This window comes from Carassius gibelio, chromosome B17, assembly GCF_023724105.1.
Source record: "Carassius gibelio isolate Cgi1373 ecotype wild population from Czech Republic chromosome B17, carGib1.2-hapl.c, whole genome shotgun sequence".
In the NCBI taxonomy this organism is placed as follows: domain Eukaryota; kingdom Metazoa; phylum Chordata; class Actinopteri; order Cypriniformes; family Cyprinidae; genus Carassius; species Carassius gibelio.
In genome coordinates, this window is record NC_068412.1 from 10,728,796 (window position 1) to 10,753,960 (window position 25,165).

Sequence of the window (25,165 nt, forward strand, 5' to 3'; positions counted from 1 at the left end):
CTGTGCTCCCTGCCATCAGGAAACAGAAGGCGAATTTTCCTCTCTTGCAACTAATCGGTATCGCATCCGTCTCGGACGCTTAATTTTCATCCACATCGGCTTCGGTGCAATAAAAACCAGCTAAACTGGACTCGGAACAGGTCAGAAAGGGACAGCACAGTGAAGTTTCCTTTTTCATCGGGAGGCTAAACGCAATGGGTAAGATCCACATTTCATGTTTTCCCACATGGGAACGGCATGCATAAACACTTTTGGTGAAAAAAGCGTTAGACAATTTAGTAACGTATGATCCAGGTCTCGACGCAAACTTTTAAATCGACGAATGCTTAGACGGTCATTTCGGGAAGCAGAATGGCACTTTGCCGCGAATGAGCTTAATCGCGTCCAAAACTAGCTTACTGAACGTGCAATTTCTTTTATTATGACCTACGTGTTAAAGAATGTGTTTTTTTTTTCTGTTTAAAGAATTTGCAGTGACTTTAGAGTTTGTTCCACTCAATGCAATAAACTGAAACATAAAACTGAAATTAAACTGCAATATTTGATTCAATGCACATGTAAACAGCCGATAAAGATTAGACTAATCTTACCGAAAAATGTATACAAAAGTTTTTTTTATTTCAGACGCGTTGAGGGCCTGGTTAAAATCTGATGTTTCATGCAATCCTTTCTTTTCTTCATATATCTACATCACTAGAGCCAGCCTTTGGGGAGGTGAACCAGCTAGGCGGTGTTTTTGTGAACGGAAGACCCCTACCCAATGCCATCCGGCTCAGGATAGTAGAGCTGGCCCAGCTGGGCATCAGGCCTTGCGACATCAGCAGGCAGCTCCGCGTCTCTCACGGCTGTGTGAGCAAGATTCTGGCTCGGTACAACGAAACCGGTTCAATACTTCCAGGCGCAATTGGCGGCAGTAAACCCAGGGTCACGACCCCGACCGTAGTCAAGCACATTAGGACTTACAAGCAACGGGACCCCGGTATTTTCGCTTGGGAGATTCGAGACAGACTGCTCGCGGACGGTGTGTGTGATAAATTCAATCTGCCCTCTGTCAGCTCGATTAGTAGGATTCTCCGCAACAAGATCGGAAACCTGTCTCAACAGAACCAGTACGAGTCGAGCAAACAGGGTCCTCATCCCCAGCCTCAACCCACCCTACCTTACAACCACCTGTACTCCTATCCAACTCCGATCGCAGCCACTGGGACTAAAGTACCAACTCCGCCTGGCATGCCCACTCTTCCTGGACACATGGCAATGCATAGGATATGGCCTTCCTCTCATTCTGTTACAGATATTCTGGGCATTCGATCAATAACGGAGCAGCAAAGTAAGCATCCTCTTAGTTTTTGGTAAAAGAAAGTCCTTGTGTGGGGGCATGCGAAAAGTCAATGTTCACAGGCCTGTCAAAAGTGTGTGTGACTGTGTGTGTGTATGTGCGCAACAGATAAAAAATTAAAAGAGACGTTTTGGTTGTGATGGAAGGGCCAAAATATAAGATTTTTAAGATATCCAAAATAATTTTTTATTAATAATTTATGTATTTTTTTTTTAAAGCGAAGTGTGATGATACAAACAGCGTGCTTTGATTTGTGCAGAAGCCCCACGGTTCCTTTGAAACAAATGGTTTAAGTTTTTTTTTTTTTTGTTATTATTATTAATAATTAGGCAGCAGATGTGAAATATTTTGGACAACGAAAACTCGGCGCAGCAGATAAAAAAAATAAAAATAAAAATTAGGTGTTCATAGTTAGCAGTGTTTTACAAGTCTAGGCCAACATTTACGTCTCAACTCCTCACAAAACTATTTAGGGTTAATTCAAATGTTTACACAGAAGTGTTATGCTTTTTCAGTAACCATCTTAAGCAACGCATTATTTGAATTCACGCCGAAGTCATTTTACAAATAATGTCACGATTTCTTTTAAGCAATAGTTGAATATTAAAGGAATCGATTTAATGGTATTAAAATCGGGTTGTCTGTACTATGTGGTGTGTTTGTACAGTGAAGTGTGAAGGCCGCAGCCTGTCCTGTTTAACTCCAGTTCTTTGTCTATTTTCAAGGGTAATGTTCACAATAATGTTTCAAACGCAGAGGAGGATTTTGCGTATAGGCGGCCTTTTATCAACCAATAATGCATTTCCAAATTATTAGCAGATGTTTAGGGAAGCTATTGAAAAACTAAATAAAGTATGATGTCGGTTACACTCAATAAGGTGTTGCGTGCAACCATTTCACCACAACGTTAGTGAAAAAAACACAGGAAAACATCCACAAACACATACTTTCAAAGGCCGGGCTGACAGGAAGAATGCGTACCGAGAACTTTTGGACAGTTTATCATCCTTTAGAGTTCGGTTACAACCGAAAACTAGGCCTACTCTCTCTCTCTCTCTCTCTCTCTCTCTCTCTTACACACAGGCACTGAGTAATGGTTGGTCATGCTCAGACATCATCTAGTCTTCATGTTAAGTATGCATTTTAATTAAATTAGGTCTATGTAACTGTAGATTTGGTTACCCTAATCGACCTTTGAAACCAAATTGATCCCGTACAATCGATTTGCACCAAACTCCATGAAAGTAGCTATAGCATCGTTATTGTGTATTCCTGTTTATATGCTGTGAAACAATACAAAGACACACACAGATCCCGTGAAGGCAGGGGGAAAAATCTACTTTGTGGCCCTCTCAGGTTACAACACTGGTGGGCTTGCTTTTCCAATTTCAAACTTTAGGAACCGTGGATAATATAATATCCATCAGGCACAAAGGGGAAACGGTTAAAGTAAATCTAATTTGTCCTCCCAGGAAGACTCAGGGTAAATGTTCCGAAACTCCATGACACTGTAAGCTTCATCTGATGAATTAACTACATAAATCCACATTTTGATATCTCTTCCGATTCTTCGATGCAGAAAGAAAGATCGCATCAGGACATGCTGGGCTATATATTATTTAATTTAAAACATGCTAACATTACGTCATTATGATCATAACTTACTTATGAAAAACGTGTTTGAGTTTTTTTTTTCGGATAAACTGCACACGCTGTTAATATGTATGCATACACGTGACACACCATTTTTTATTTTATTTTTCGTTTATGGTGAGTTTGAGATGGTTAGCAGTGCAGCAGACTGTACTGAATAAGTTGTTCTTGTGGCAGTTCTGCTCCCCACACTTGTCCTGTCTGACTCCAGTCTTCCATGTCTCTGTTTTGCCCCCCAGTTAGTGACAGTCCGTCCTTTCCCAGCGCCAAACTAGAAGAATGGAGAGCTATTAACAGGAGTAATTTTTCACCAGCGAATTCTCCACTAGTCAATGGTGTGGATAAGCCTCACTTAGAACCTGAAGCAAAATACACACAGGTAAAGAAGCCTCCTATGTTAACAGTAAAACCAATCACATTAAATCTGGAAGGAGCAGGGGAAAAAAGAAAACATGATTCAGCAAATTAATAGTCAAAATTCCATAACTTTTTTCTCTCTCTCAATTCCGTGTGTGTGTGTGTGTGTGTGTGACAGAACATGCCAGTGTATTTCTTTGGCGTGGGCGGGCATATGAGGCCTTGTGCAGAGTCTGGGGACTGGGTTTCATTTTCAAGTATTTACAAATTAAATGTAGTATCTCACATTTTAATTTTAATAAAATGAACGACACTATTTAGCCTACTTGTGTCTGTTTTCGCACATCTGTTGTGTAGGTACAAAGCTTTTGTACGAAGCAAGTTTTATGCGTAGGCTACAATACCTCCGAATCCAAATGTATTCATATTCATCAATGCATTTTTTTTGAGAGCGTAATACTGAGTGTAACACATACATTTGTAATAAATGTTTTGATCCAATATTTGGTATAGTTTTTAACATTTAACCAATATTTTTGTATCCTGTTCTTTTCTGATTAAGAGACTTGAATTACTTAAATTATGCGTTTACTTGTCGAAAACGTTTATTTTACTACATAGCCAAAATATGTTTGTTTTTTTGTGATTTAACGAATTTTCTTTTTCTTAAGAAAATTATTTTATCGAGGTAAATGATTCACGGTTTCTGTGTAACCCTTTTTTACCCCAAATCAGCCAAATAGAAAAATAAAGATGAAAAATCTTAGAGTAATTTGTTTTTAATCAGTCAGTTTATGCTTAATTATTGTACAGTTCAGTTTTAACTATCGGCTTATCGTCTTATTATTTACTTATTATCTTTCATTAAAGCCTTAAACCTTTACTTTACATAGCATAAATTAATGTAAAAATATAATAAACAATAAATAAATATAAAAAATATTTAAAAAAAAATGATTTATCTTTGTTTTTAATGCACATATACACTTGTAGCCAACTCTCCTTACTCAGTAAATATGCATTATATTATTATTTAATAAACACGTATAGGCTACTTATACGTTATTATATAGCTATATATATATATATATATATATATATATATATATATATATATATATATATATATATATATATATATATATAATTATTATTTTCTATTCGCCCATTCTTATATTCATCTGAACCTTTTGAATTGCTAACCCCCTTAACTGTTTTTACATTAGAGCAATACTCGGATAAATATTGCCATCATTATCACGATTGTTATTATTAAAATGCTATTATGGAAACTCCTCTGGCTCGTGGCTGGTTGTTCTGCACACTTCTGCCGTAGCCACAGTAAAAGACACATTTTTTTTAATATTTGTCAAGAAACTCCTGCACCGGTGTCTGGCTGCTCACGCGCTTGGATAAGAGGGGAGAGTGCGCGCGGATAAAGCGCGTGCCATCCGCTGCAGACTCGAATTATTTATTCGCGCACTGCTAGGCAGCAACAAACAGACTGACTAATCGTTTGTTGTGGGTTTTAGAGATTTATGTGTCGTGGAATACGATGGAATAAATCTTTGTTACTGATGCTGAAACATTGTTTTGGCGTAAATTATGCGCGTACTGATTGAAACCTAAAAATGAAGAGTGTTGCTTGCTTATGAAGATTGTAACCTTCGGATAGATGATGAATAGCACTGACTACCGAATGTTTGAGTCTGTCATCTTGGATAAATGATCTGATATCACGAGTCAGGCTGGATTATACACTAAATGAAGACAGTAAATAGATAAACCATTGTGGCTTGAAGAAGTTCATTTGTACCTGTCAGAAAGCCCGATAGCTTAAAAAAAAAAAAAAAAAAAAAAAAAAAACCTAACAAGAACCAGCAAGGCTCTTTGGAGATGAATCGTAATTTACACGATTTTAATTCAGGCTATGTTATGCGTTTCTCATAACCGAACTAAACCGAAACATTTCATTTACATTTATTGTGCAGTGAATTAAGGTGTAGGCTGATAATAAATATTCAGTTTACTGAGCTTTATTAGCCTTATTTCGAAAAACCTTATTCAAATATTAAATACTATAGCCTTTTTAACTATCTAAACCTTAAAGCATAACTCGATATGAGTATATGTCTATTATATGAATCCTCCAGACAGCGTGATGACATGCTTCATTAACAAACACAATATAGAAACATCATGTAGAGGATAAAAGATGACTTACTTTATATAAAGTTATAACATTGTCTTATCTATGATGTCGGGAAAAAACGATAATTGAGATACTGATAAGCCTATCTGTTCAGTATAGCAACGTACCTAAAATACAGCTAACGATTGGAATAAATGATTTAAAAAAAAGTTGTTACTTCTTATTTTAATCACTATATTTTGTTTAGGCACAAATATTTGTTAATAAATATATTAACACGCATAGGCTATACATTGCAATACACAACTCACAAATGCTGGTGCAAAATATAGCCTTAGTACAAATTCGTAATTATCTAACATTTTGGTATATATATATATATATATATATATATATATATATATATATATATATATATATATATATATATATATATATATATATATATATATATATATATATATATATATATATTTTTTTTTTTTTTTTTTTTTTTTTTTCTGTTCGCGCAGTGGTTTTTGACTGGATTTTGAGATTGGTAAATCATAGCACTTTGTTAACGATGTGTAAAAACTACATCAGCTCATCTGCGAAAAATCACACTGAAACAAGCTAATAATTTTCAGCCGCCCTAAATGTTCATTTAGGCCTTTATGTCAGATACTTTACAATGTTAGGCTGTATACACATACACCTATAAGTGAGAAAACTAACTCCTTGAGAAGTGTAACAAAGTTTTTCTTTTTTTTGATGTCATGCTTGACCGTAACTTAAATCATTCAAGATAAATTGTGGCAGAATGCAAATAGGTCATTTTCTATGCTGTTTAAGTAATGAAATAAAAATTGAATGAATACCATACACATGTATGTATGTACACGGGTGTACATGTGCTAGGGGTCAAGAGTGTCATAATGAGTAAATCCTAATAAAAGTGAGGGAAATCCTAACTCTGCAACAAAGGGGATTTCATCTGCGGAAAACATTTCCAGTAGCCAGAGACCACCCTGCCTCAGAATTTCTTCCTTTGTGTAGAAAAGCCTTGGTTGAATTCCTCTCATCCTGAACTGATATTGACATTCTGCCAAAGGGTTACAGACATTGCTTCTCTTGCATCTTTCTCCATATAGCTTTTCTATTTCCCTTAAAATCTTTTAATATCTTGTCCTTTATCTTCATCCCTTTCTGTTTTTAACATTCACCCGTCACTATCTCATCCTCACTGTCTTGATATCTGTATGCTCATCTCAATGTCCGTGTGTGGTCTGTGGCCACAAGTCTTACGCTCACTGCTCTCTGTTTTCAGATGCCGAATGGATTGCCCACAGTGAACAGTTTTGTCACAGCTCCCAGCATCCATCCTTACCACCCTCCCACCCAAGTGTCACCCTACATGGGGTACAGCGGCACCACGTCGGCCTATGTGACCGGCCCCACATGGCAGCCGCCCAGTGGCAGTGCTCTCTCTCCCCACAGCTGTGACATCACCACCCCGCTGGCCTTCAAGAGCTCGGCTGCCATGCGAGAGACCGTCCATTCGGTCGCCGCCTCGGCCCTGTGACCGTACTAGGAGCCCGGCGGCTTCAGAGAACAGAACGGAAAGGCAACGACAGAGAACGAGAGAGATGGGGTAAAACACAACACCTCGGACCTTTTCATCCTGGCTCTCTCTAGATGGACCGATCTTTATCGCTTTACAATATTTATAAAAGACTTGTCAGATGAGCCATCTGTATGCCGTTCTGTATGCCCACATTCTCTTGCTCCATATCAGCATCTAACACTTGCACAGGACAAAAGAGCAAGAGTGAGGATATGCAAAGGCCATCCAGTCCGACCTGATCTGAACAGAGGATTTATCAGTTAAGAACATCAGCAATGGTGTGCAGTACACTTGGTCTGATAGTGTTGGGCATTCCTCATGAAACTGCGTCAGCACTAGCCCGAGACAAATTTTGGTGCTTCTCTGTGAATATGTTGTTCTTGTATGTTTCCGAGAAAATGATTAAATAAGCAAATCTCATGTAAAAGAATTGCCCAGTTTGCATTTAAAATGTTTTTTCCAGGGTGTTAAATGTTTAGATGTTCTGCTTAGTTTTTTTTTTTTTTTTTGTAATGTTTTATATAAAATCACATTTGTGTCTTTTTGGATACCAGTTTCACTTCACTAATACTGTATGCCAGAGCTCTTGGGAAAAGTTATTACATTTATTTATTAGATTGTAAGGTACGATGAATGAAGTGCAACTGACACGCTCCGGGGAGAAGAGGCATTATGTGGGACACTGACGCACATTCTGACAACGGGAGCATTCATTCATGCAACATTAATGATCAGTGAAGCTGCACACCTCCAGACATTGCACAATGAAATTGAATGTATCTTATTAAAAGAGACGTGTAAAAACCAGTTCAATTTCATTTCAATGTTTATTTTGTCGCCTACTTTCATTCTAAAGAAAACTACTACTTACAACTAATAATATTGATGCTAATAATTTCTATTATAACTACTACTTAAAAAAATAGAGTTTTTAGTGTGTTTAAAAAAATAAGTGTAGTTATTATAACAGCTGCAAATAATAATGGCTTATTTTTATTTATTGTTAGTTTATTTATATATCCTTAAAATAATCTCTGCTATGAAATAATGAAATCAAAGATTACATTCTCATCCCATTAAAAAACAATGCATTAAACAATTGCTATTAATTTAGTAGATGCATGTAATTAATACGAAGACAGCATTTTAGCAGTATTAGTTTTTCTAACACTTGAGTGGTGATGGAGAGCAGCCAAAATATATACCAAAAAATAAATACCGTGCATGGTGAATGGTAGACCCAAATGCTTTCATTTATTATTAGTTACTTGTTCTTTAATTAACTTAGAGTTTATGAAGTTCACATAGAATTAATTTAAATTGCTAAATACCAAACAAGAGAAAAACACACGTATACACACATGCAGCAACATGAATGCACAAACACCATTGCAAGGCCTTTCATCTCAGGTGTTACATGAATGGCCACACATTCCTGAGCGCTCCTGCCTCTGAGCTTTATCTCATCTTTTTGATGTAAAACAATAAAGTTATGAGAGAAAGGAAATGCTTATATCACTGTGGGCTGCATGTCATAATGGGGTAAAGCTTCCCCACTGTTTAAACACCCACTGCCTCCTTTTTTGGTGGTCTAAAACAGCATAAAAATGAAAGACATAGCATTGAGCTCTATGTAATGTTTAAAACATGACAAACACAACAAAATACATTAATATTCAGAAATCCCAACCTCCACAAACACACCACCTCCATGCCATAACTTCACAAACACATGCTCTCTGTCCCTAACGTTACGATATACGCAGATCCCCACATGTTGCAGCGCAAACAGTCATTCTGGCAGGCACTGCTGCTGATTTGACTTGGAAAACACTTTCACCCCAACCCCGTGGTCACGGACCGTTGCTTCGGGATCGAGGTGCTGTTTTGAACACATATAAACCACCAAAAAGGCAGACACGAAACCACCACACATAGAGGGCATCACATGTCACAATGCACTCCCCAGACCCTATTCTATTCAAATGAACAGCTTTGAATGCCATTTTCCTACTCTGACAGCATTGATACGGACGTTGGCTTTGCTGACAATACAAATGGATCGACTGGAGGCACATATAAAAGTCGTTCATTTAATACAGGGTCAACAGCCGAAAAAACCTCTCAAAACAAAGGCGAACGTATAGAGAACACAGCAAGAACGGCCTTTTTGAGAAAAACCATGACACTTTGGTTCATTACAACTGGGGGTTTGACACGTAATAACGTACAGTGAAAAAAAACTAAAAAACGTAAACCTTGGCGATTATTCTAATTTAGTTTTTGAAATACCACAGAAAAAGTGTATTTTTTTTCAAGAGAGCGCAGCGCACGTACAGTCATGACAGGAGGAAACATGACAAACACCTTAATCTTAAAGCCACCATTGAAACGGAGCAAAGTGAAAACACACTTGCTCACGCGCCCACATCTGTTTAGAATTAATTCCTATGGAAAGTCAAGTCAAATGTCACATGGTTATCTTTAGCTGACTGTGTGCAATCAGGCTGAAGACAGGAGCACGGAGCACCGTAACACTGCACAGGGGGCTGTGGGTGGACCGGAGCCGAGGTGCTAGCTTGATTTTAAAGGCCGGCTGACCATAAGCAGACTGTTTTTCCTCATGTACTAGAACAGTATGTCTTAAACGCTCAAAGTCAAGCGTCGGTTTCTGCTCGTTCTTCTGGTACGGCGTATATCTGCCTGCCACCGCCAAACCTCGCAATCTGAAGAAACGGCGGGGAAGAACTTCAAACAAAAGAGTGAAAGGAAGAGAAAGGTTAAGGGATTATATAACAAAAGACTGAATTATCTGATATAATGCTTCAAATGACTTGGAACACAGTCTGAAAATGTGTCTGGTGTCGTTAGCCTTCGGTGTTGTAACTCAGAGAAGCTTTCAAAGGCCGTTGAAAGGACTGACAGCGTACAACCAATCAAGAGTTGAAGCGGAGGACGAGAGCCTGAGGTGCAACTCCGACTGACTTCTATACATAAGAAGAGAATAACAATTGCCTCCACTGTCTTCAAGTCAACAAAGTGACATAAAACATGACCTTTAAAGCGAAGGAGGGAAATGTAGTCAGGGTGGAATTCAAAAGATGACGTATTGTTTCTACTCATCCAACGAGTTATCTTTAAGCAACACAGAGGTAGACTACGTGAATAATATGAAACTGTCTTCCCCAACTACTGTAGGCCACGGAGCTTCATACTTTTATTATGACAGCATTGAGAGGCCGTCCTGATTGTTTAGATTTTATTTGCATTTTTCAGTTTTGTTATTTCAAGATGGGCTGAGCTATGATGAATCAGCCTGCAGGCCAGGAGAGATGAGTAACAGCAAGCGCCTTGGCTCATGACGTTATGATGACATACTGGATCGCAGTATGAAGGGAGAAAAAAAAAATATTAGGTGATACATCATTGTTAGTGATTGTCACCACAGAGTAAAACCTCAGAGATTCCCTTTCCCACTTGTTATCTGTTATTACAAATAACAAGGAATTCTAAGTAACAAACCAGTAAATGACAGTAAATTAACTTAAGCCTAAAAATTCTAATGACTAAAAGATTAAACAACAGCAATGTTTCAAAAGAAGCAGGCCAACAGTAAAAACTTTGAAATATCGGCAAAGTTTTATATCGGCCGAAGATTAACTTATGAACATTTCTGGAAGTAATCCAAAATGTTTTAAGAAAAATAAAATAAAATAAAAATAGAACATTCAGCTCAAAAAATAAATAGAATGTTTTATAAAATATTGATTTTCATCTAGAAATCAACTGGAAAGGTCAGGAAAATTCACTGGTCAAAAGGTGTAATTTTGAAGAGTTTTATTTCAAGGCACCAGCAACCAATTTCATACATTTATTGTAGTTCAGGAGCATTTATTAGCAAAATACAACTATTACATGAATACTTGTAACCACTTTGGGCAACAAGCTGTTATAATTACTTATTATTATATATCAAAAATGAGTCTGAAATCAATTTGAATGCCAATAATTCAATTTGTGCTTATGTCTAAATTTGGCAGTATATATCAAGGGGTGCTTTGAATTTGAAACACTGTTGACATGGCTATTGAGAAGTGAGACCTTGAGAGCTTTGAATAGCTTCAACATGGAAAATTACATACAGTATGATGGATTTACAACCAAATCGAATCAAGTCAAAAATTCTGAATTTAGGTTAAAAATGAGGTGCTATTTCCGTTTGGTGTTTTCAGTTAGGGTGTGTAGAGCTGCTGTGGTTCCTATTACATCTGCAGGCATGTGGATAGGTAACTCTCAGATATCTCAGTAGTTGTGTTCTGTTTTATATAAATGAGACTTGGAATGTCGAGATCCAGTGAGTGACTGTGCTTTTGCAAAGCATCTGTGGTGGAAAGTCTACATGTCACATGTCTGAGGAGCTGTGATTCTGAATGTGGTTGGTAGTGTTGATTGTTGAGGAACAATCGTGGCATTGTGTTTGATCGACCTGGAAGGGATGGAGTATAGACTGATGGTGATGTGCAGATGATCACCAGTTCTTCTGCAGCCAGCCAGATACGTATTCATAAACCAACAGCATGACTGCACCTCCTATATCCAGAAAGTAAACAACAGTTAAAGGGCATGGGTAATTGTAATATGTTAATGAGATAGTGCACCTAAAAATTTATTCATCCTCGTTCCAAACCTGTATGACTTTATTCTGCAGAACACAAAATAAGATATTTTGAGGAAGAACCAAAACGATTACTATTGTCTGTTAGTGGGCGGACAAAAAACACCGAGACATTTCTCAAAAGATCTTCTTTCTTGTTCCACAGAAGAAAAGAAAGTGCTAGAGTTTTCATTTCTAGGTGTAATTTCTTTGTTACCTGGTCCAAGTCTCATTATCTTGGGAATCAGTCCTTTGTATAAGGCAAGATATCTGCAGAAACACACACACACACACACACACACTCAGTTAAATTTCTTATAATTTAATGATTTGAATTTCCATCTCCTGTGGAATACAAAAAGAGGAATTGTAAAAAATGTTAATGCTCCTCTATCCCATAAAGAATGCTCATTAGAGTATCATAATCATTGTCTATTCTGCGTGTGCACTATATTCAAGGTCTTCTGAAGCCATTTGTTTTGTATGAGTAATGGCCTAACATGTAAATTGATATTCAAATGTCAACAACACCAGATGCAATTGGCATGTTTGAATACACTTAAATGTGGGCTTTTATTCATTTATACATTCATACATACATCTCATCAAATACGGCGAAGGTCAGCCGTACTTGCTTGAGGATGACATTCACATGTTCTGATGCCTCAAGTATGCTCATTTGAGCTTCTTTTTACCATATTTGATGTGCTTACATATTAGTTTTTATAAAATTTTTTGAAGTTTCAGACTTCAATAGAAGGACAGAAATCTCAGGTTTTGTTAAAAATATCTAAATTTCTGTTTTGAAGATGATGGGTTTGGAATGATATAAGGGCGGGTCTTTTGGTATTGAACAATATGAGGGTGAAAAAATGACATCCCTTTAAAATTTGATTGGTTTCTCACACAAATCTATTGTGGCTTCAGAAGACTTGGAATGTAGAGTAGTCATATGGATGACTTACTGATACCTTTATGATGCATTTATGCCCCTTTTGAGCTTGAAAGTTAAGAAAAAGAGCAGCACTAACATGTTTTAAACTTTTTTTTGTTTGTTTCGCTAAAGAAATTCATACAGGTTCTGAACAAAACGAGTGTGAGTCAATGACAGAATTTTCTTTCTATTGTCCTTTTTTTTTGACTGATCTATCCCTTTAAGGTAATTCATCTCTCTCTGTTGCTCGGTCTCCCTGTGATGCTGGAAAAGGTATAGGGCACTAATAAATGGTCTAGTGGCGTACCTGCCCTAATGTGTTCAAGCTGATTTTTGGCAGTGGGCCTGGCGGTCTCCCTGTCCCAGCCTCTGTCCTCTGCTTGTGCTGGTGTTAATAAGGCTTAAGCCACTTCCTCTCTGCCCCGCTGTCTGATTAGACTGACCCGCTGAGCGCCGTGCGCCTCGTTAGGACCTGCTTAACGACGTCTCCCATAGGGACCACTAATTAGCCAGGACTGTGTCGTGTTAGAGGGCTGGACAGGATGGGGTACCCTCTCAGCACCCCTAAAACTAAAACAGCTTCAATGTCTCTCTCTTTAACTCACACGTACACACACACACTTGACCAAGATCAGGCCTCAATTCTTCGCCTCTAATAACAAACTAGTTGCTGTTCCCTTTGTATAGAGTGATTGGGGCCAATCATAAAACTACTGATTCTCTCTCTCAGCTTCCCACGAGGGCTGTCAATTCAGATGGAGAAAGAGACAGAAAGACGCTATGGGCACTATTAGAGTCTCCACTAAAAAACAACAGCTCACGTCAGAATCCACACAGTGTTTAAATGATGAATGCACACAAGTTATACTACCATGCCAGCTGATATCACGCTTGTTGCAGAAGGTCTTCATTTAAATGCCATTTTTGAGCATTAGGTCTTATTCTTATTTGTCATAATATGCCAACATATTTATCTATTATAAAACAATCTCAGTACTTTTCACATACTTATAAGCGGTGAAGCAAGTTATCATTATTATTTTAAAGAAATAATAAAAGATCATTCCAAAAATGGAAATAATTTATAGCCCTTTTGCAAAAAAAAAAGTATATACATAAATAAAATAAATATTCAAATTTGTTTTAAATTTGATATTCAAAACATGCTCATCATAAAAGATGTGTAAGTAAATCATATTTTTACATTATGGTAAAAAAATAAAAAAATAAAAATAAAAATAAGTAAATAAATACATGATATATAATTTTTTTAAAACATGGTCATCACAGAAGATGTGTATTTTAGTCACTGTGTATGAATTCATTTTTGTATACTTTATTAAAAGAAAAAAAGATCATTTATTTATCCATGATTAATTTTCCATGTTTTATTATGCGATATGCATATGGTAAAACATAACCATCCAGTATATGGATACAGATCAATTATCCACTGAAAATGTTAAGTAAACTTGATGTAATTTAAGTAGATCTAGACAAAAGAAGAGACACAAAGTGCTCATTTTTATAATTCCAGCATACAGCCCAGAACAAAAGGAAAACATAATTACACTGTGATTTAGAGCGTGCTTAAATTAGCTGGTTGTCAAAACTTGCCCTCCTGTCCCCTTTGGGCAGAGGATAAACATAAAATGTTGGATCATTTTTCTTGTAGGTGAACCTCATGGCAGTTTGTGTGGTTTAATGCCTCTAGTCGCGTGTAATTTTGACACCTTTAGTTGTTGGGTGATGGCCTTACCCCTCCTCACGGTACACAAGAGCCATGCTCTGAAAACAGCTGCGGTACTTGATCTCCCCTGGAACAGGCTGAGGACCCTGGATACGGCTTTTAGCGACATCAAAAGGAATGTTCACGCAGGATGAGACCGTTCCTGACACCAAACCGATAGCAAACTTCCTCATGAATTCCAGTCGAGGGTCCTGGCATACATAAAGACAGAGAGATACATTTGAGGTAGAGAGAGCGAGAGCTTTGCTATAGCTTGGGAACTATTTGGAGTTTGCTTATAAGATGATAAATGATGATCAATTTGAAGGTCACAAACAATGCTTTGCTTTAATGCTTGCTGAAGATGTTAAAAGGAATATTCTGTAAAGTTAAAATAAAATTGTGGAATTAAATTTGTAAAATAAAGTGGTCTACAAGTCTAAAAGTTAACTTTTGAACAAAATTAAAGGAATATTCTACAAGTTAAAGACAGGATTTGTGGGATGATGTTGATAAAAGCAAACAGTATATATATATATATATATATATATATATATATATATATATATATAATATATATATATATATATATATATATATAAAATAAAATGTCTTATTATCCTTTTCTGTGTGAAGTTGTAACCAATTTTATTTCTACATATATATATAAAAGAACATTTAAAAGTAGAAATAAAATTGGTTACAACTTCACACAGAAAAGGATAATAAGTCATTTTATTAAAACTAAAATAATTATTTCTTGTCGCTACATAATTGAAACAATGAGTTAGCTTTACAATATGGCCCCATTCACTTTCATTGTAAGTGTCTCACTGTAGCTCAATTTGCCTTTTTTTTATTAAAAAAGAGGGACATATCTAAATAAACTACTGAAATAACTGCTGTAGATTACACTTAACTGGATTATTCCTTTAATGATAAAACACTAGCTTTTTAATGACCGTTATAGTCAGAACCATATTATTCAAAATTCGGTGATAACACTCTAGTTGATACGAAAAATGCAAATTAATGCATAAAAGGCAATGCAAGCGGATAAAGGAGCTAATAAGGAGGAGAGATATGAAAATGCGGATGGACAAAATGTGAGCGAGTGAAAGGAGGACTAAAGAAAGAAGTGAAAGAAAGGGGGCATGGAGTCAAGGACGAATGGCAAAGCTGGAATAAAACCTCAGATCATTTTATGGTAGCGGGGCCCAGATTAGATTTTCATGAGAAGAGCTAGGCTTTTTCTATTGGCTGAAGTGGGTCACATGACCAAGGGTAGACTTTGGGAGAGGATTTATAAACAGAGTTCATGCAGGCAGACTGGGAGGCATATGGGGACAATTTGGGTAATTGGGCTGCGACTCGACACTGGTGTATTACTGTACAAAAAGAAGCCTGAACCAGTGCAGCTCTGACATCTAATTGGCCAGGATATTTTTTACAAATGACAGCAGCCCAGCAGCGACATGCAACATCGAGAGCTAAACCTGAACATCGCATTGCAGGGGAGGAGCGTCGATGTGTAACAACAGCACTCCGCCTTATGTATAGTTTCCACACGAAACACTCCTTTCAACACCATTACATTTGCAGCACACTTTACGATGTTCTCAGAAAACAGTGATTGGTTTCATAGCGAATGCTCCTTAAATCTTGAAGTCTGTGCAGGATCTGATACCCCTTGAGAACGATCACTGATTTGGATCCTAATCCCAAAGTGAATGACTGGTTTCTTTGAAAATACTGAAGGAAGTAGATGCTCCACCTAAAAAAGCAGAGAGATTTCTTTGCAATAGAGAGTCAAATCAGGGACGGTGAGCTCTGTCCTGTTGCATGATTGAGCGCTGGAGGTTTCTGGCTTCTCATGGAATGACGATCTTAGCACCAGAAGAAGGGGTAATACTAATCTTCAGTGAAACTTCAACTGTACCCCCCCCCCCCCAAACAAATACCTCAGTCTGCTTCCAATTAGTTCATTTGAGTAAATCTAATGCTCCAGTTTATACATGTGGAGCAGGCGTATGGTAACGTTTCCATTAAACAAAATTAACTTTTGTTTGGGAGTTGAGCCCTGCCGGATGTGTAATCTGAACCTTTGAGGATGTGATGGAGAGCAAACAGGGAAGGTATTAGTGAGGTTTATCTTAGCAGCTCCCCTCCTCCTCCCACTCCTTCTCTTTCTCTCTCTCGCTCTCTGCTGATGTGCATGACTGATCCCTTCTTTAATTTGCTAGGCGACATGTTCAGTCATCAGCCTGCTTTTATGCTGCCTCTTGGCCAGGTCGTCATCGTAAATGAGAAATGGTTCTCAATGGATTTACCTAGTTAAATAATAGTTAACAATAATAATAATAAAATAAGTATTTAACAAACTCTGGCTTTTGTATGACTTTTAGACTTGCATCTCACATTAAAATGTTCTGAGATGAACAACATTGTACAATTACTGTAGTTTTCACCTATGAAAGGTTTGAAAGAATACATGTGAAAGGCAAATGTTAACCTTTATGTATCATAACTATAACTATATGAAATATGCATGTAATATAAAGGGAAAAAAATATTATACGTTTACAAGAAAAGATAGAAATCATTAAAAAAAATCTACATTTCTGTTAAGATGGTCTCATATCTTTTTTGGATTATGTCACCGTTAAAATAAAAAAAATAAAAAATTAAGAGGTGGCCTTAAATGAGAAAACGACAAAAAATGTCGAGCAGAAAGAATACAACAGAAGGGTTAATTCACCTAAGACATCATGCCATGATGTATTGATCTTCTATTGGTCACATGACTTTTGAACTTTGAAATACAGCTAAATTCAAAATGTCTATAGATAATGTCAGGGTTTTGGTAAGGGAGGAACTCAGGTGCAGACAGGGATTCACAAACAAAGGGTTTATTAAATACAAAAAGGGGAAAACAAAAACCCACGAGGGGGAAAACAAGGGCTAGGGTAAGGACTAAATAACCAAACAAGACAGGGCTGACCAGATAAAGACACTAAACACTAACTATAAACAAACACTCACGGTATACAGGATACAATCACAGTCACAAGTGTGGAACACATCTGAGAAACACGTAAGTAACACAATGAACCGACGCAAGACAGAGCACACTAGGAGATCTAAATAGGGGGAACAATTAAGACACGACAGGTGACACAGATAGGGCAATCACGACACGACTAGGATAACAAGGGGGGCGGGGCAAGGGAACGAGACAACACAAGCACATGGCCCAAAGACAAGGCCATGCGCTTGTACACAAAACAAGGGTCTGTCATGATCCTGCCTCAAGACTAGGAAAAATCAAGGACACGAGGGCAGGATCATGACAGATAAGATAAGATTGCATTGTCAGATTATTTCCATCTGTATTTCTTCTAATAGTAAGATATGATTTATACAGACCTGCATTTATCTCTTACATGTAAAAAGCTGTTTTCATAGTATGAAACAAAGTATGTCAATTGCATCAAAGACAAAAAAGCTCTATAGTGTCATTTGTTTGCAGATGGCATTTTCTTTTGAAGGTACTTAACAAATATATATATCATTGTTTTTAGTCTAGGACCCCACTGACTTTCAGTATATGGACAAAAACAATCAAAATATTCTTCAAAAGATCTTTTGAGATGCACTGAACAAAGAACGCTATACAGGTTTGGAATGACATTGAGCGTGAGTAAATGGACGAACTATAATTTTGAACTTTCCCAAAATTGGACACTTTTTTTTTTTTTTTACCTGACTGGCAGGTATGGCATCTTTAACGTTGAAGTAGAAACCAAAGTAGATCATGTTGAAAACGCCATGCCGTCCTAGGGTGGAGGTCAGGCCCTTATTAAGCCCACGGAGACCAAAGCCGTCTGTGTTTATAATGGTTCTGGCCTGTGCAAATGAAGATGGTTGCTGCATGGAGAAAAACAGAGAGCAATAACATTAGAGCCCTCAGAACGAATGACAAAGATGTTTGTGACAAGACAAAGGCAAAAACAATACCAATACGACAATTAACAGCTGTGGTCTCTTACCACTTTGAATGAATCCCTGTTGGCCTGTAGGCTCACTTTCACTACTTCAAATGGATTTACAACCAGAGCCTCGGTTAACCCTGACCCCAGGCCAGCCACAGAGAGAGCCTAACATATTGAAGCAGGCAGAATTATATTACAAGAGAACATGACGCCACATGACAAACGAGAAAGACACAGAGACTATAAAGAAAGTGGCTTTGTGTTTAATTCAGAACAGACTGTATTTTTTAAATGACCAGTCAACACTTCAGGTATGTCCCACAAATCGCATAACTCAAAGGAACAATGCTACGGTGACACTTAGCCTTTTAAAAACGTGTTTGTCCACACGCAGAGCTTGACTTTAACCCACAAATGAATGAATGAAACTGCTACTGTCAATCATTCTCAGGGGTTAGAAAGGAAACACAGACAGGAATCAAAGATGAATGAACCGGCTCAGACAAAATGACTAGGTCAAAGATAAATTACTTGCAATATATATGTATGTTGCAATAACAACTCAACTCAACTGTATGGCAGAGAAAAAGCTTTCATATTTTCATACTAGCTGCACAGAGAAGCACTGACCCTACAGCAACTGAAAGGTCATTTCAGTTTAGTTAATGCTTTGCCATGACATATTAATTGGTTATATATTTGACATGACTACAATGTCTGACTGCAGTGTCTGACTGTATCAGGCACAAATTACACATAATGTTCAGTTTAAATATATTTAGCATTACGTTTTTTGTGTTTTATTTTTATGTAAAGCCTCTTATGCTCACCAAGACTGTTTTAAAAAAATATAATAATTCAAAAAACAAACAAACAATAAAACATTGTGAATATTATTACAATTTTAAACCAATTTTTTAAAATACATTTTAAAATGTCATTTATTCCTCTGATTATAAACTTATTATGAATATCATATTATTATAAAAACATTTACTGCTTAATATTTTTATGGAAATTTTAATAAATATTTTTCAGGTTTCTTTAATGAATAGAAAGCTCAAAAGAAGAGCATTTGTTTGAAATAAAAAAAGTATATTTGTATATTTATTATTGCTCATTTCGACCCCCCCCCCCAACCCCACACACACTATTTGATAAATTATATATTTTACATTATTTTTTAAATACAACTAAATGATTTTTTTCTTCTCATTGTCAGTGAATTGGTAATATATTGCAATGTTATAATATTCTTGTCCTACATTTCGGCATGTTTAGTACGATCACTTAATCATCATCACAGTGCATCTTTATCTCGTTGTCAACAATAAAAAAAAAGACATTAATCAACAAACATTTCCGTCAGTAATTTTGAGGAAGATTAACCCCGCTAAACAGACTAATAAAATATGTGGTATGGGTTTCTTATGATTAGTGGCTCTCCATTCAAGCGCTTGACCTGTATCTCTGCAGGCTTCAGGTCTACTTGAAGAGCGACAAAGGAGATCTTTGAGTGTGTTTGCATAAGTTGAGCTGGGGATAGTCCACACCACACCCTTGATTAATACGAAATTGTGTGTGTGATGATTACACTTGCACATTTTGTGTTTTTGTGTGTGTGTGTGTATGTGTAGCCATGTATACAAGCTTGTGCATACACTGCAAGACAGTGTGACAGCCTCATTACTCATTTAGTGTCTGAAAACCGGACATCTCCTTGACCGTGTTTACAGAGCAAGCCATTCGCTCTTTCATTTTTTATTTGTCATATTACTGCATGTCTTCATCAATCATTCGGAGAGGTTTCAGCCGAGGGGCGGAGCCACAGCTCAGTCACTGTGTGGAATTCACTTAATGCCTTGCAGACGATCTCACTCACACACTCCGTACATCAATCTTCCCAGCGCCCGTGGGCTCTGTGCGGATTGACATCTCTAGCTAGAGTGGGCGGAGACAGGTGTGATTGATAAGGCAGGTGAATGTTTTGCCTCTTCTTGGCTGTTCGACGAAGCCATGGATGCGAGATCTGCTGCCAGGCTCAGCTGTCAAGCCTGCTGCCACATTGATAGACCGCTGTCAAAGTAATGGGCTATCTTTCACATGCCTCGCTGAGCAGCATTCATCTCAATTACACTTGGTTCCCGCTGCCAGCATGCCATGTAATGAGGAGAGTGCTTCACATGACTGTGAACGTGATTGTGTGTATAGTATCAATGACTGTGTGTGTTTGTGCACATATCTCGCTTGAGATATCAGATGACTTACCATTCCGGGTGATATAGGAGTAAAGCTCAACAGCTTCTTGTACTGCTCAAAAGTAAAAAACTGCAAAGAAGATCAGGACAACCTGTCAGGAAGTGTTTTCAGACGCAACATGCATTCACATACATGCACGCAGACAAGATGAATGCTCACACCCTAAGCAAACAGAGCTCAACTGTAGTGAATGAGAACACTCGAGCTGTCAACATGACACTGAGCAAATACAAAAACACATCGACTAGCAGGACAATGTATAATTCTATATATCAGTAAAGATTTGCTCAGCTTGACAGATATTAGATTATAAAACCTCCAGTAAGACTGATGGAGGCCAGGGCCCGTAGAATAAACCAAGCATGTTTAGTAGGTTTAAACCAACAGACTGGGAGCATCATGGATTCATGGATCAATTTGAAATGAATAGAAAATTCTGTCATCGTTTACTCAACCTCATGTCGTTACAAATCCGTATGATTTATTCTGTGGTAAACAAAAGGAATTCTGAAAAATGTCCTAGCTACTGTTTATAATATAAAGTGAGTGAGGACTGGGGGCCATCAAGCTCCAAAATACTTAAAAATACACCATAATCCATATATGCCATAAAACTTCTGCACTATATTCTTCTATGGTCTTCCTAAGTTATACAATAGTTTTGTGATGAACAGACCAGTATTTAAACTGTAAACAGATAAATCTAGCATACTCCATAGCCCTTTTTTGTTCACTTTCACAAAAAATATATAACAAAAAATAAAAATAAATAGTAGGCTACACACTTTTCAAAATAAAGGTTCTTTATTAGCATGATGATGATTCCGTGAAGAACATTTAAAGGGATAGTTCACCCAAAAATTAAAATCAGGCTGTGTTTTACTCACCCCTGAGCCATCCTAGGAGTATATGACTTTAATCTTTCAGACGAATCCAGTCGGAGTTATATTAAAAATTGTCTTCGATCTTTCGAGCTCTATCATTGCAGTCAACGTGTGTTGTTTTGCTTCAGTCCAAAAGATTTTAAATAAAAAGTGACCATCAATAAAAAAAAAAAAAGTGTCTCACACAGCTCTGGGGGTGAACAAAGGCCTCCTGTAGAAAATTGATGCGTTTTTGTACGAAATATATCCATATTCAAAATTTTATAATCACCTTGAATCTATCTTGTGCACAATGTTGTAAACGAAGCAGTTCCGGGGAAATTACCTATTTTTTGGGTGAACTAACCGTTTAACATCCATAGAACTTTTGGTAATACTTTGCTTAAAGCCTTTATGCATAATGCATTATAAAAGTAGTTTTAATGCATGAATTATGCCTTGTAATGCACCTTTTAATGCATTGTACAATCTCATGAATAATTGTAACCACAATTAATACATCATAACATTTATCAATTCACTGTTACACTATGCAATTTAAATTGGGTTATAATGATTTCTGACAAGATTTCATGTATTACACCACACATTATGAATAATAATAATGCATTAATAACCCTTTATAATGCAGTATCCATAAAGGTTTAAAGTAAAGTGTTAAACCTTTCCATTACACAAAAAGTTCTTTATATTGGAAAAGGGTTCTTTAGATTGTTAAAATGTTCTTTACACTAAAAATAAAATGTTTTTATATTTATGAGCTGTTCACTGAAAGGTTCTTTGAAGAACCAAAAAATGGTTCTATTGGATCACTATGAAAATAAATCCTTTTGAAACCTTTCTTTTTAAGAATGTATGGCCTGAGAAGATTTAGATTAAGTCATACGAGTAAAGTATGGATTACTTTTATGATGCTTTTGTGCCCTTTTGCAACTTATAGGCCATTTCTCAATATGCTTTCCTGTCAGTACTTGTGTTCTTTTGGACCTGTGAAATGTCATCAGTTGTCGCCCAAGTACTGTTACAATTTAAAATTCACATCTAGCCAAGAGCAAATCCCTGGAAGTGTTCTTGGTCTGCCCCTTTTATCAAGGATGCATCCAGAGGTGATATACGAGATATATCACCCGCCAAAGGGCTCTTCAGAGTGAAAACAATCATGGCCGCCATATTGAAGGGTCTTTCCAAACTGAATTGCTCAAACCTGGCCACTTTATAAAGGGTAATCAGAGTAACTGTTTACATATTACTTTAACCACATATTATTATGTTTCATATTTTTAAAATGAAAACAAAAAGAGGGTTGTGTCTTATATTTTGAAGAAAATGAAAAGGCTGTGGTGTTTGATATTTCGTTTTATTGCAATGCATGTATGTTTTTGCGGCTATTAATATGCTTAAATTATAACAAAAAGAGGTAGTGGTGCTTGATATCATATTTCGTTGTATTGTAGATAACTGGAGTAGCCAAGGCGAGCTGACTGACATTATCAAGTCGAACTACCAAGGACGCAAGTCCGAACTTTGTGTACTTGGTATTGAGAAATGGCTATAATCTCCAGGCCCCATTCACTGAAAGAAAGTGAACAGTTTATTATTCAAAATCCTCTTTTTGTGTTTCTAGCAGGAAAGAAAGTCAAATGAGTTGAATGATATTTAAAACGATTACATGATGACAGAATTCCCATGTGAATTCATGTGGTCAAATCTGAATTATGACAAACTGTTAAAGTCTACCTATCCAAAAACTTTCCAATAACGGAACGAAACCCCTTCGAGATGATTTTTTAGGTTGGAAAAGTGAGACATTGATGTGCTCGCTCTCCTTTCAGACACCCATTTGGAGGTGCCCATACCCAAAGGCCTTAAGCCACAGTTAGTGCTCATCTAAACTCAAGAGTGTATATATATACTGTTTATACATGATACTAAAGTGAGGCCGGTAGCAATCTTTGGCCATGTAGGTCAATATTGGGAGTTCTCAACAGCAAACACATGTGGCATGACGACAAACATAAGGAGGGGATGAGTGTTTTTGATCCTCCTGGCTAAAGCCGGTATGTTGAGGACATATGAATGTGGTCTGTGTGTATGTTTACACTCGGAAGGCCAGGTTGCAAAGATCAGAGTGTGTATGGTTTAAGTGATGAGTTTAAGCTCAGAGTCAAATGTGGTTCCTGTTACCTTCACTGCTCTCTTTGGGGTCTCGGCCAAAATGGGGGGAAGGATTCCCTTGTAGAAGCCGTACACTCTGTTGAGGAAAAAACATCCCTCATTGGGTTTGAGACACATTATAAATGGACAAACAACATTTAAATGTCTTTTTTGCCAATTATGTGTACAGTAAATGTGTACAGAAACAAAAGATTTGTTTGCATCTCAAAGGATATTTGATTTAAAACAGAATAACAGTTGAACATGCTAAATGAGACCCTGGACCACAAAACCAGTCTTAAGTGTTAAGTTTCCATTGATGTATGGTTTATAAGAATCGGGCAATAATTGGCCAAGACACAACTATTTGAAAATATGGAATCTGAGGGGTGCAAAAAAATCTAAATACTGAAACATTTTGATGAGCTGTACTATATATTTCAACAGACATTCTTGTGTTCATTTGGCAATATAACTTGCATTAAAGTGGAAAAGATTGTCACATTTATGAGCGTCAAAATGGCAAAATGGCTCATTGTTTGAACTTTATGATAGAATTGACAGAATTTTAAAACTGAGACTTGTTTCCTATCAGAAGTAAGAAAGCACAAAGCTCTTTGTGATTATTGGATTAAAAAAAAAGTGACGTAACATACAGCCAAGTATGGTGACCCATACTCAGAATTCGTGCTCTGCATTTAACCCATCCAAAGTGCACACACACACAGCAGTGAACACACACACACTGTGAACACACAACTGGAGCAGTGGCCAGCCATTTATGCTGCAGTGCCCGGGGAGCAGTTGGGGGTTCAGTGCCTTGCTCAAGGGCACCTAAGTCGTGGTATTGCCAGCCCAAGACTCGAACTCACAACCTTAGGGTTAGGAGTCAAAACTCTAACCACTAGGCCACAACTTCCCCTAGAATGGGAGGCATGCTACAAATAATGTTTGGTGTAGAGAACAACCATGTATCTGGCAACCCTGTATTAAACTATGGGTGATTCATAGGGTTATATGCTTAAATGTCACCACTAACTGTTAATGCATGACTGTCACATTCATTTTGACAGTGCCAAATTCAACACAAGAATGTTTCTCCACCACATTTTCTTATCGACAGGATATAATCATCACTAATAATCAGCTGGTTTTGAACCATCCTTTATCGGCCGATACATCGTTGCATCTATATAGTTTGTATATATAGTTTGCTGCAGCTGAATTATTAGAAGAATCTTGACTGAATTTTCGTTTAGGCTTAATACTTATTGGTGCAATGTGTCAAAATGGCTTAAGTAATTGACCAAGTGTCTTAAGTGTAATACACAGAAGAAATGACTAATATTTGCAACTATTTTACATCTTCACTCATGGTGATACACATAAGAATGCTGAATCCTTCTTTGATGCAAGACTACTATGGAAATCCACCCCCCATTACCATGCATTGAG

At 37.1% G+C, this 25,165-nt stretch overlaps 2 protein-coding genes and 1 long non-coding RNA gene across 4 annotated transcripts in view; 2 read left to right on the plus strand and 1 right to left on the minus strand.

Moving 5' to 3' along the window:
* Positions 1-7,911, plus strand: LOC127975998 (paired box protein Pax-9-like). Its single transcript, XM_052580097.1, has 4 exons — positions 1-198; positions 698-1,330; positions 3,232-3,371; positions 6,808-7,911. Exons 1-4 carry the CDS (start codon positions 195-197, stop codon positions 7,060-7,062), a joined length of 1,032 nt encoding a protein of 343 aa, XP_052436057.1. The 5' UTR covers positions 1-194; the 3' UTR covers positions 7,063-7,911.
* A 3,015-nt stretch (positions 7,912-10,926) lies between these two features.
* Positions 10,927-25,165, minus strand: part of slc25a21 (solute carrier family 25 member 21) — a 104,452-nt gene continuing 90,213 nt past the window's right edge. For both annotated transcript variants that reach the window (XM_052580826.1, XM_052580827.1), the window contains exons 5-11: positions 23,741-23,807; positions 20,682-20,741; positions 18,471-18,578; positions 18,184-18,348; positions 14,452-14,633; positions 11,976-12,028; positions 10,927-11,694 (exon numbers count right to left, since the gene is read on the minus strand). In XM_052580826.1, coding sequence (XP_052436786.1) covers positions 11,633-11,694; positions 11,976-12,028; positions 14,452-14,633; positions 18,184-18,348; positions 18,471-18,578; positions 20,682-20,741; positions 23,741-23,807 — 697 coding nt within the window. In that variant the 3' untranslated portion in view covers positions 10,927-11,632. The remainder of the gene's footprint in view (positions 11,695-11,975; positions 12,029-14,451; positions 14,634-18,183; positions 18,349-18,470; positions 18,579-20,681; positions 20,742-23,740; positions 23,808-25,165) is intronic.
* Positions 16,625-18,274, plus strand: LOC127976422 (uncharacterized). Its single transcript, XR_008157782.1, has 2 exons — positions 16,625-17,272; positions 17,780-18,274. It is a non-coding gene; the product is annotated as an uncharacterized LOC127976422 (long non-coding RNA).